The following is an 11,515-nucleotide window of genomic DNA, read 5'->3' as shown; positions in this document are numbered from 1 at the left end:
TTATTTCCCACCACTGAACGTGAGTGTAACAATTGAAAAGGTGCTCCTCCTGTGGCAGTCCCGATATTTTGTATTTAGCATCTGGTCACCCTAGGATGGGGAAGGGGGTCTCTCGGAGTCCCTGGGGCCTGTGCCAGGCAGGGTGACCAGGTGTCTGGTTTTCGACCGGAACACCCGATCAAAAAGGGATCCTGGTGCTCTGGTCAGCACCACTGATTGGGCCGTTGACTGTCCAGTTGGCGGTGCTGTGCAGCAGGGCTGGCAGGCTCCCTGCTAGCCTCCACGCCACACGGCTCCCAGGAAGCAGTCGGCATGTCCCGCCTCCAGCTCCTACACGTACTTGCAGCCATGGGGCTCTGCACGCTGCCCACAACCCAAGCACAGCTACCGCAGTTCCCATTGGCTGGGAACTGTGGCCAATGGGAGCTGCGGGGTGCCTGTGGATGGGGCAGCATGCAGAGCCACCTGGCCACGTCTCCGCGTAGGAGCCGAAGGGCAGACATGCTGACTGCTTCCAGAAGCTGCTTGAGGTAAGCGCCGCCCGAAGCCTACACCCCTGACCCTCTGCTGGGTCCCAAGCCCATGCCCCAGCCCTGATCCCCCTCCTGCCCTCCGGTCAAGGTTCCTTCCTCACTCTGAACTCCAAGGTACAGATGTGGGAACCTGCAAGAAAGACCTCCTAAGCTTATTCTTACCAGCTTTAGGTTAAAAACTTCCCCAAGGTACAAACTTTGCCTTGTCCTTGAACTGTATGCTGCCACCACCAAGCATTTTAAAGAAAGAACAGGGAAAGAGCTCACTTGGAGACATCTTCCCCCAAAATATCCCCCCAAGCCCTACACCCCCTTTCCTGGGGAAGGCTTGATAAAAATCCTCACCAATTTGCATAGGTGAACACAGACCCAAACCCTTGGATCTTAAGAACAATGAAAAATCAATCAGGTTCTTAAAAGAAAAATTTTAATAGAAGAAAAAGTAAAAGAATCACCTCTGTAAAATCAGGATGGTAAAAACCTTACAGGGTAATCAGATTTGAAACTCAGAGAATCTCTCTAGGCAAAACCTTAAGTTACAAAAAGACACAAAAACAGGAATATACATTCCATCCAGCACAGCTTATTTTACCAGCCATTAAACAAAAGGAAATCTAAAGCATTTCTAGCTAGATTACTTACTGCATTCCTGATCTGTTCCCGGCAAAAGCATCACACAGACAGACCAACCCTTTGCTCCCCCCACTCCAGATTTGAAAGTATCTTGTCCTCTCATTGGTCATTTTGGGTCAGGTGCCAGCGAGGTTACCTTAGCTTCTTAACCCTTTACAGGTGAAAGGGTTTTGCCTCTGGCCAGGAGGGATTTTATAGCACTGTATACAGAAAGGAGGTTACCCTTCCCTTTATATTTATGACACCTCCAAATCCCTCAATACCAGCCCAGAGCACCCTCCCACACCCCAAACCCCTCATCCCAAGCCCCACCCCAAAGTCTGCACGCCCAGCCAGAGCCCTCAAACCCTCCCGCACCTCAATCCCCTGCCCCAGCCCAGACCCCCCTCGAAACCCCTCGATCCCAGCACGGAACATTCCAAACCCCTCATCCCCAGCCCCACCCCAGAGCCTGCACCCCCAGCCACAGCCCTCGCACCTCACAGCCTGCCCCTGCCCAGAGCCCCCTCCCACCCTCCAAACCCCTCGGTCCCAGTCCGGAACACCCTCCTATATCCCAAATCCCCCATCCCTGGCTCCACACCAGAGTCCGCACCCCCAGCCAAATGACGGGGGGGGGATTGAGTGAGGGGGGGCCTCGGAGGAGGGGCAGGGCAGAGACCGGCAAGGGTGTTCAGTTTTGTGTGAGTAGAAAGTTGGCAAACCTAGTGCCAGTTAGAATGGCCAACACTGTGTTTCAAAAATAAGGGACTGTTTTCTTAGCACCCCTGCCCCACTCCTTCTCCCAATACTATTATTATCATTATTATTAATAATAATACTAATAATAAATACTAAAAAGCAGTACTCAACTACATTCTCCAGGGTGTATTTCTTGCTGCTTTTTGCAGCACTCAGCAACTCCTGGTCTTGTTGTACGGTGATGAAGAAATAAGGGACATCCCTTGTAATTAAGGCTTGTTGGCAACCCTGTCTTTGCTCTCCCAGCTCTGTCCCTCTGTGCTGGCCTTGTCCATGCTCGCCTTGCTCAGGGCCTGGCTCAGAGATTGTCTCATGGTGCTAGACAGCTGTCACAGGAGGGTCAATGTCCCCTGCAGCTTCTACCGGCCGCTCCCCAGCTTCTGGGCTGCACTATGCCACACTCCGAGCTGCTACCTCTGCTGCTCCCCAGGCATCACCCATTCCATATGTGCTGAGGGATGGGCCAATGGGTGGGCGGTGGAGCAGGAGCCAAGGGAGTAGTATGAGGCAGCAGCTCTAGAAGAAGCTCTGTATGGGCTTCAGCAACCCTTCATGAGCTTAAAAAAAATAATTGGGGGGTCCACCACTCTCCCACACATGACCTCCCCACTTTAAGCACTGGCTATAGCTCTCAGTTTCACAGAGATATTATGATCTTTCATCTGATTTCTCTCAGTTTCCAGGACTTATTAGTTAGTTCTTCCACATGCTACCACAGTCATTCCAAACCTCAGAATCATTTGTGAAGAACTTGGTAAGTGAATTCTTGTAGTCAACTGTGACTTCCACCCTGAGTGTCTACAAACACATGCACATGAGTGCTGCTCAAAAATGCAAGCTGCAGCAAGCCCGTGAAAAACAGGATCAGAAAAATGTGAGTGATCTACAAAGTTTCTTGAAACATGAGAAATGTGACCATGTTCCTAGTGAACAACCAGCAGATGGTTCTGCTACTCACACTTCTGAGCCTTCCTTAGCAAGAGAGGATGTTGATTTGGGTTTGCCAGTCTTGTTGGGTGCCGAAATCTGATTCTGGCACAGAGCTTGGTGCTGAATTGCTGGGTCCTGGCGTCTCTGATTCCAGGACAGAGTTGTTTGTTGGGTGCTAGTGCAATTGTCATGGATGTGGATGCTGAAAATGGTTCAACTATTGAAAGTATGTGGCAGAATTTTTACTTTGACAAAGCAGATCTGGCTACCTGACCACAAATGATGGATTCTGTTTTCTGGTTTTTTGCTAGAAAACAATCTAAGGCTATGTCTACGACTTTCGTCGGTATAACTCATGTCACTTGGGGTGTGAAAAAAACATCCCCCTGAGCAACATACAAGTCACAGCAACAGAAGCACTGGTGTGGACAGCACTATGTTGGCAGCAGAGCGTCTCCCGCCGACATAGCTACTGCTGCTCGTTGAGGTGGTTTAATTATGTTGATGGGAGAGCTCTCTCCCATTGGCATAGAGCGGCTACACGAGAGATCTTACAGCGGTGCAGCTGCATTGGTACAGCTGTGCCACTGTAAGCTCTCTAGTGCAGACATGGCCCTACTGTTAATTTAGAACAAGACTTTAGCCTCACAAATGCAACAGAAGGCAAGTATTAAAATCATGGTTCTTTGTCAAAATTCCTGATGGGGAGTTACGCCAGCGATCTTAGTTAAAATACAGTTCAGCTCTTGCCTCCATGTTCAGCTTAACTTGTTTGCTTTTCTATCCAAATTCCTTTGATCTGCCTTTGCAAACCATAACGCTTGGGTCACTATCTCATTCCACTTTTGTGTTGGCATACTTGCACATTAATGTTCAAGGGAACACATGGAGGCAATTGCTTGCAGGATGTAACTTGCATAATAATTGGAAAAGGATTGCACAATTGACAGATTTGCAAACCTGCTATCAGATGCAGAAGGACATGTGGTGCAATATTTTATATAATCACTTGGATATTTTGCTGTACTTAGGTGAGAGGTGGTTAGTTTGAAAGGTTCAGATGAGAAACGGCAATTCTCATAATGGTAATTTTTTTAGATTTATTTGAATTACTTGCAAGGTATAAAAAGATAGGCTTGTCTACACTTAAAGCACTGTAGCAGCACAGCTGCAGTACTTAGTGAAGAGGCTATCTACACCAACAGGAGAGTTTCTCCTGTCAGCACAGGTACTCCACCTCCCTGAGCCCTGGTCTACACTAGGACTTTAGGTCGAATTTAGCAGCGTTAAATCGATTTAAACCTGCACCCGTCCACACAGTGAAGCCCTTTATTTCGACTTAAAGGGCTCTTAAAATCGATTTCCTTACTCCACCCCTGACAAGTGGATTAGCGCTTAAATCGACGTTCCCAGCTCGAATTTGGGGTACTGTGGACACAATTCGATGTTATTGGCCTCCGGGAGCTATCCCAGAGTGCTCCATTCTGACCGCTCTGGACAGCACTCTCAACTCAGATGCACTGGCCAGGTAGACAGGAAAAGAACCGCGAACTTTTGAATCTCATTTCCTGTTTGGCCAGCGTGGCAAGCTGCAGGTGACCATGCAGAGCTCATCAGCACAGGTGACCATGATGGAGTCCCAGAATCGCAAAAGAGCTCCAGCATGGACCGAACGGGAGGTACGGGATCTGATCACTGTTTGGGGAGAGGAATCCGTGCTATCAGAACTCCGTTCCAGTTTTCGAAATGCCAAAACCTTTGTGAAAATCTCCCAGGGCATGAAGGACAGAGGCCATAACAGGGACCCGAAGCAGTGCCGCGTGAAACTGAAGGAGCTGAGGCAAGCCTACCAGAAAACCAGAGAGGCGAACAGCCGCTCTGGGTCAGAGCCCCAAACATGCCGCTTCTATGATGAGCTGCATGCCATTTTAGGGGGTTCAGCCACCACTACCCCAGCCGTGTTGTTTGACTCCTTCAATGGAGATGGAGGCAATACGGAAGCAGGTTTTGGGGACGAAGAAGATGAGGAGGAGGAGGAGGTTGTAGATAGCTCACAGCAAGCAAGCGGAGAAACCGGTTTTCCCGACAGCCAGGAACTGTTTCTCACCCTAGACCTGGAGCCAGTACCCCCTGAACCCACCCAAGGCTGCCTCCTGGACCCAGCAGGCGGAGAAGGGACCTCTGGTGAGTGTACCTTTTAAAATGCTATACATGGTTTAAAAGCAAGCATGTGAAAGGATTACTTTGCCCTGGCATTTGCGGTTCTCCTAGATGTAGTCCTAAAGCCTTTGCAAAAGGTTTCTGGGGAGGGCAGCCTTATTTCGTCCTTCATGGTAGGACACTTTTATCACTCCAGGCCAGTAACACATACTCGGGAATCACTGTAGAACAAAGCATTGCAGTGTATGTTTGCTGGCATTCAACCAAAATCCGTTCTTTCTCTCTCTGTGTTATCCTCAGGAGAGTGAGATATAATTCATGGTCACCTGGTTGAAATAGGGTGCTTTTCTTCAGGGACACATTCCTGCTGTGCTGTTTGCCTGTGGCTGAACAGAAATGTTCCCCGCTGTTAGCCACGGGGAGGGGGGAGGGTTGAGGGGGTAGTCACGCGGTGGGAGGAGGCAAAATGCGACCTTGTAACGAAAGCACATGTGCTATGTATGTAATGTTAACAGCAAGGTTTACCCTGAAAGAGTGTAGCGACTGTTTTATAAAATGTGTCTTTTTAAATACCGCTGTCCCTTTTTTTTTCTCCACCAGCTGGATGTGTTTCAATGATCACAGGATCTTCTCCTTCCCAGAGGCTAGTGAAGCTTAGAAAGAAAAAAAAACGCACTTGAGATGAAATGTTCTCCGAGCTAATGCTGTCCTCCCACACTGACAGAGCACAGACGAATGCGTGGAGGCAAATAATGTCCGAGTGCAGGAAAGCACAAAATGACCGGGAGGAGAGGTGGAGGGCTGAAGAGAGTAAGTGGCGGGCTGAAGAGAGTAAGTGGCGGGCTGAAGACAGGGCTGAAGCTCAAATGTGGCGGCAGCGTGATGAGAGAAGGCAGGATTCAATGCTGAGGCTGCTGCAGGACCAAACCAGAATGCTCCAGTGTATGGTTGAGCTGCAGCAAAGGCAGCTGGAGCACAGACTGCCACTGCTGCCCCTCTGTAACCAACCGCCCTCCTCCCCAAGTTCCATAGCCTCCACACCCAGACGCCCAAGAATGCGGTGGGGGGGCCTCCGGCCAACCAGCGACTCCACAACAGAGGATTGCCCAAAAAAAAGAAGGCTGTCATTCAATAAATTTTAAAGTTGTAAACTTTTAAAGTGCTGTGCTTAAAGTGCTGTGTGGCATTTTCCTTCCCTCCTCCACCACCCCTCCTGGGATACCTTGGTAGTCATCCCCCTATTTGTGTGATGAATGAATAACGAATGCATGACTGTGAAGCAGCAATGACTTTATTGCCTCTGCAAGCGGTGATTAAAGGGAGGAGGGGAGGGTGGTTAGCTTACAGGGAAGTAGAGTGAACCAAGGGGCGGGGGGTTTCATCAAGGAGAAACAAACAGAACTTTCACACTGTAGCCTGGCCAGTCATGAAACTGGTTTTCAAAGCTTCTCTGATGCGTACCGTGCCCTCCTGAGCTCTTCTAACCGCCCTGGTGTCTGGCTGTGCGTAACCAGCAGCCAGGTGATTTGCCTCAATCTCCCACCCTGCCATAAACGTCTCCCCCTTACTCTCACAGATATTGTGGAGCACACAGCAAGCAGTAATAACAGTGGGAATATTGGTTTCGCTGAGGTCTAAGCGAGTCAGTAAACTGCGCCAGCGCGCCTTTAAACGTCCAAATGCACATTCTACCACCATTCTGCACTTGCTCAGCCTGTAGTTGAACAGCTCCTGACTACTGTCCAGGCTGCCTATGTACGGCTTCATGAGCCATGGCATTAAGGGGTAGGCTGGGTCCCCAAGGATACATATAGGCATTTCAACGTCCCCAATGGTTATTTTCTGGTCTGGGAAGAAAGTCCCTTCCTGCAGCTTTTGAAACAGACCAGAGTTCCTGAAGATGCGAGCGTCATGCACCTTTCCCGGCCATCCCAATTTGATGTTGGTGAAACGTCCCTTGTGATCCACCAGAGCTTGCAGCACTATCGAAAAGTACCCCTTGCGGTTTATGTACTCGCCGGCTTGGTGCTCTGGTGCCAAGATAGGGATATGGGTTCCGTCTATAGCCCCACCACAGTTAGGGAATCCCATTGCAGCAAAGCCATCCACTATGACCTGCACATTTCCCAGGGTCACTACCCTTGATATCAGCAGATCTTTGATTGCGTGAGCTACTTGCATCACAGCAGCCCCCACAGTAGATTTGCCCACTCCAAATTGATTCCCAACTGACCGGTAGCTGTCTGGCGTTGCAAGCTTCCACAGGGCTATCGCCACTCGCTTCTCAACTGTGAGGGCTGCTCTCATCCTGGTATTCATGCGCTTCAGGGCAGAGGAAAGCAAATCACAAAGTTCCATGAAAGTGCCCTTACGCATGCGAAAGTTTCGCAGCCACTGGGAATCGTCCCAGACCTGCAACACTATGCGGTCCCACCAGTCTGTGCTTGTTTCCCGAGCCCAGAATCGGCGTTCCACAGCATGAACCTGCCCCATTAGCACCATGATGCATGCATTGGCAGGGCCCATGCTTTCAGAGAAATCTGTGTCCATGTCCTGATCACTCACGGGACCGCGCTGACGTCGCCTCCTCGCCTGGTATCGCGTTGCCATGTTCTGGTGCTGCATATACTGCTGGATAATGCGTGTGGTGGTTGATGTGCTCCTAATTGCCAAAATGAGCTCAGCGGCCTCCATGCTTGCCTTGGTATGGTGTCCGCACAGAAAGAAGGCGCGGAACGATTGTCTGCCGTTGCTCTGACGGAGGGAGGGGCGACTGACGACACGGCTTACAGGGTTGGCTTCAGGGAGCTAAAATCAACAAAGGGTGTGCCTGTACATCAAGGAGTATTTCAGGCAGGACTGCACGGAGGGTTCCAATAAGAAATGGTGCACCAAAGTTATCGTTGTTATTGGAACAAGGAGGTTAGCCTGGCCTCTGATTGATACATGGCTAGATTAACCTCGCTGCGCCTTCTCTGTGACTGACTGCAGTGTGATCTAGACAGGGGAGGAGGAAAATGAGTCCAAAACAAATCTGGTCTATGTCTTGTTCTGACCCACTCCATCGATCCTTTACATCTTTGGCTGGCAGCAGACAAAAAAGGCGCGAAATGATTGTCTGCCCTTGCTTTCACGGGGGGAGGGAGGGTGGGAACGGGGTCCTGACGATATGTACCCAGAACCACCCGCGACAATGTTTTAGCCCCATCAGGCATTGGGATATCAACCCAGAATTCCAATGGGCAGCGGAGACTGCGGGAACTGTGGGATAGCTACCCACAGTGCAACGCTCCAGAAGTCGACGCTTGCCTCGGTACTGTGGAAGCGCTCCGCCGAGTTAATGCACTTAATGCACTTAGAGCATTTTCTGTGGGGACACACACACTCGAATATATAAAACCGATTTCTAAAAAACCGACTTCTATAAATTCGACCTTATTCCGTAGTGTAGACATACCCTGAGAGGCAGTAGCTATGTTGACTGGAGAACCCCTTCCGTCGACATAACACTGTCTACACCGGGGGTTAGGTTGGTAAAACTACATCACACAGGGGTGTAGATTTTCCACATCCCTGGGCAACGTAGTTATACCAATATATGTTTGTAATGTAGACCAAACCAGTATGTCTATACTTAAAACGCTGCAGCTGCACCACTGTAGCGTTTTAAGTATAGACACTACTTATCCTGACTGGAGAGCACTTCTCCCATTAGAGCAGGTAAACCATCTCCCCCCCGAACAAGGTAACTAGGTCAACGGAAGAATTCTGTCTACACCGGGGGTTAGGTCAGTATAGCTGTGTCTCCTGGGGAGGTGGATTTTTCACACCCCTGAGCAACATAGCTATACTGATGTAAACTCCTAGTATAGACCAGGCCATGCTGCGAGATCATGTGGAAGCTATTAAGGCTGGTACCACAAAGGTAATCATAAAAAGATTAGGGTTGGAAGGGACCTCAGGAGGTCATCTAGTCCAACCCCCTGCTCAAAGCAGGACCAACACCAACTAAATCATCCCAGCCAGGGCTTGTCAAGCCAGGCCTTAAAAACCTTAGGAATGGAGATTCCACAACCTGCCTAACCCATTCCAGTGCTTCACCACCCTCCTCGTGAAATAATGTTTTCTAATACCCAACCTAAACCTCCTCCACTGCAACTGGAGACCATTACTCCTTGTTCTGTCATCTGCCACCACTGAGAACAGCTGAGCGCCATCCTCTTTGGAACCCCCCTTCAGGTAGTTGAAGGCTGCTATCAAATCTCCCCTCACTCTTCTCTTCCACAGACTAAACAAGCCCAGTTCTCTCAGCCTCTCCTCGTAAGTCATGTGCCCCAGCCCCCTGATCATTTTTGTTACCTTCCGCTGGACTCTCTCCAATTTGTCCACATCCTTTCTGTAGTGGGGGGCCCAAACCTGGACGCAATACTCCAGATGTGGCCTCACCAGTGCCAAATAGAGGGGAATGATCACTTCCTTTGATCTGCTGGCAATGCTCCTACTAATGCAGCCCAGTATGCCATTGGCCTTCTTGGCAACAAGGGCACACTGCTGTCTCATGTCCAGCTTCTCATCCACTGTAATCCCCAGGTCCTTTTCTGCAGAACTGCAACCTAAAGCTGTGCATGGGATTCTTCCGTCCTAAGTGCAGGACTCTGCACTTGTCCTTGTTGAACCTCATCAGATTTCTTTTGGCCCAATCCTCCAATTTGTCTAGGCCACTCTGGACCCTATCCCTACCCTCCAGTGTATCTACCCCTCTCCCCAGTTTAGTGTCATCCTCGAACTTGCTGAGGGTGCAATCTATCCCATCGTCCAGATCATTAATAAAGACGTTGAATAAAACCAGCCCCAGGACCGACCCCTGGGGCACTCCACTTGATACCAGCTGCCAACTAGACATCAAGCCATTGATCACTACCCGTTGAGCTCAACAATCTAGCCAGCTTTCTATCCACCTTATAGTCCATTCATCCAATCCATACCTTTTTAACTTGCTGGCAAGAATACTGTGGAGAGATCATATGAAAAGCTTTGCTAAAGTCAAGATACCTTCCGTCCACCGCTTTCCCCATATCCACAGAGCCAGTTATCTCATCATAGAAGGCAATCAGGTTGGTCAGGCATGACTTGCCCTTGGTGAATCCATGTTGACTGTTCCTGATCACCTTCCTCTCCTCCAAGTACTTCAAAATGGTTTCCTTGAGGACCTGCTCCATGATTTTTCCAGGGACTGAGGTGAGGCTGACTGGTCTGTAGTTCCCCGGTTCTCCTTCTTCCCTTTTTTAAAGATGGGCACTATATTTGCCTTTTCCAATCACCCAGGACCTCCCCGAATCTCCACAAGTTTTCAAAGATAATGGCCAATGGCTCTGCAATCATATCAGCCAATTCCCTCAGCACCCTCAGATGCATTAGATCTGGACCCATGGACTTGTGCATGTCCAGCTTTTCTAAATAGTCCTTAACCTGTTCTTTCACTACTGAGGGCTGGTCACCTCCTCCCCATACTGTGTTGCCCAGGACAGCAGTGTGGGAGCTGACCTCGTCTGTGAAAACCAAGGTAAAAAAAGCATTGAATACTTCAGCTTTTTCCACATCATCTGTCACTAGGTTGTCTCCCCCGTACATTAAGGGTCCCACACTTTCCCTGACCTTTTTCGTATTGCTAACATACCTGTAGAAACCCTTCTTGTTACCCTTCACATCCCTAGCTAGCTGCAACTCCAGTTGTGTTTTGGCCTTCCTGATTACACCCCTGCATGCTTGAGCAATATTTTTATACTCCTCCCTAGTCATCTGTCCAAGTTTCCACTTCTTCTAAACTTCCTTTTTGTGTTTAAGCTCACCAAAGATTTCTCTGTTAAGCCAAGCTGGTTGCCTGCCATATTTGCTAATCTTTCTGCACATCAGGATGGTTTGTTCCTGCACCCTCAATAAGGCTTCTTTAAAATACAGCCAGCTCTCCTGGACTCCTTTCCCCCTCATATTAGCCTCCCAGGGGATCCTGCCCATCAGTTCCTTGAGAGAGTCAAAGTCTGCTTTTCTGAAGTCCAGAGTCCGTATTTCGGTACTCTCCTTTCTTCCTTTTGTGAGGATCCTGAACTCAACCATCTCATGGTCACTGTTGCCCAGGTTGCCACTCACTTCTGCTTCCCCTACCAATTTTTCCCTGTTTGTAAGCAGCAGGTCAAAAGGAGAACAGCCCCTGGTTGGTTCCTCCAGTAGTTGCACCAGGACGTTGTCCCCAACACTCTCCAAAAACTTCCTGGATTGTCTGTGCACTGCTGTATTGCTCTCCCAGCAGATATCAGGGTGATTGAAGTCCTCCATTAAAACCAGGGCCTGTGTTCTGGAAACTTCAGTTAATTATCCGAAGAAAGCCTCATCTATCTCATCCTCCTGATCTGGTGTGGTGGTCTATAGCACCCACCCACCACGACATCACCCTTCTTGTTCTTGCTTCTAAACTTAACCAAAAGACTCTCAGCAGGCTTTTCTCCAGTTTCATACTGGAG

At 49.3% G+C, this 11,515-nt stretch overlaps 1 protein-coding gene across 1 annotated transcript; it reads left to right on the top strand.

Moving 5' to 3' along the window:
- Positions 1-4,144: 4,144 nt before the first annotated feature.
- LOC311517699 (myb/SANT-like DNA-binding domain-containing protein 7) lies at positions 4,145-6,089 on the top strand. Its single transcript, XM_084622756.1, has 2 exons — positions 4,145-5,021; positions 5,598-6,089. Exons 1-2 carry the CDS (start codon positions 4,439-4,441, stop codon positions 5,675-5,677), a joined length of 663 nt encoding a protein of 220 aa, XP_084478882.1. The 5' UTR covers positions 4,145-4,438; the 3' UTR covers positions 5,678-6,089.
- The last annotated feature ends 5,426 nt before the right edge of the window (positions 6,090-11,515 follow it).

This window comes from Lepidochelys olivacea (genome assembly GCF_965140295.1).
Source record: "Lepidochelys olivacea isolate rLepOli2 genome assembly, chromosome: 3".
Lineage (NCBI taxonomy): Eukaryota > Metazoa > Chordata > Testudines > Cheloniidae > Lepidochelys > Lepidochelys olivacea.
Note: the sequence above shows the minus strand (reverse complement) of the source record. Positions and strands in the feature narration are given on the sequence as shown.

Coding starts and splice junctions, on each gene's coding strand:
- LOC311517699 (XM_084622756.1), top strand. CDS start 4,439: ATGCAGAGCTCATCAGCACAGGTGACCATGATGGAGTCCCAGAATCGC. Junction 5,022..5,597: donor AGGCGGAGAAGGGACCTCTG/GTGAGTGTACCT, acceptor TTTCTCCACCAG/CTGGATGTGTTTCAATGATC.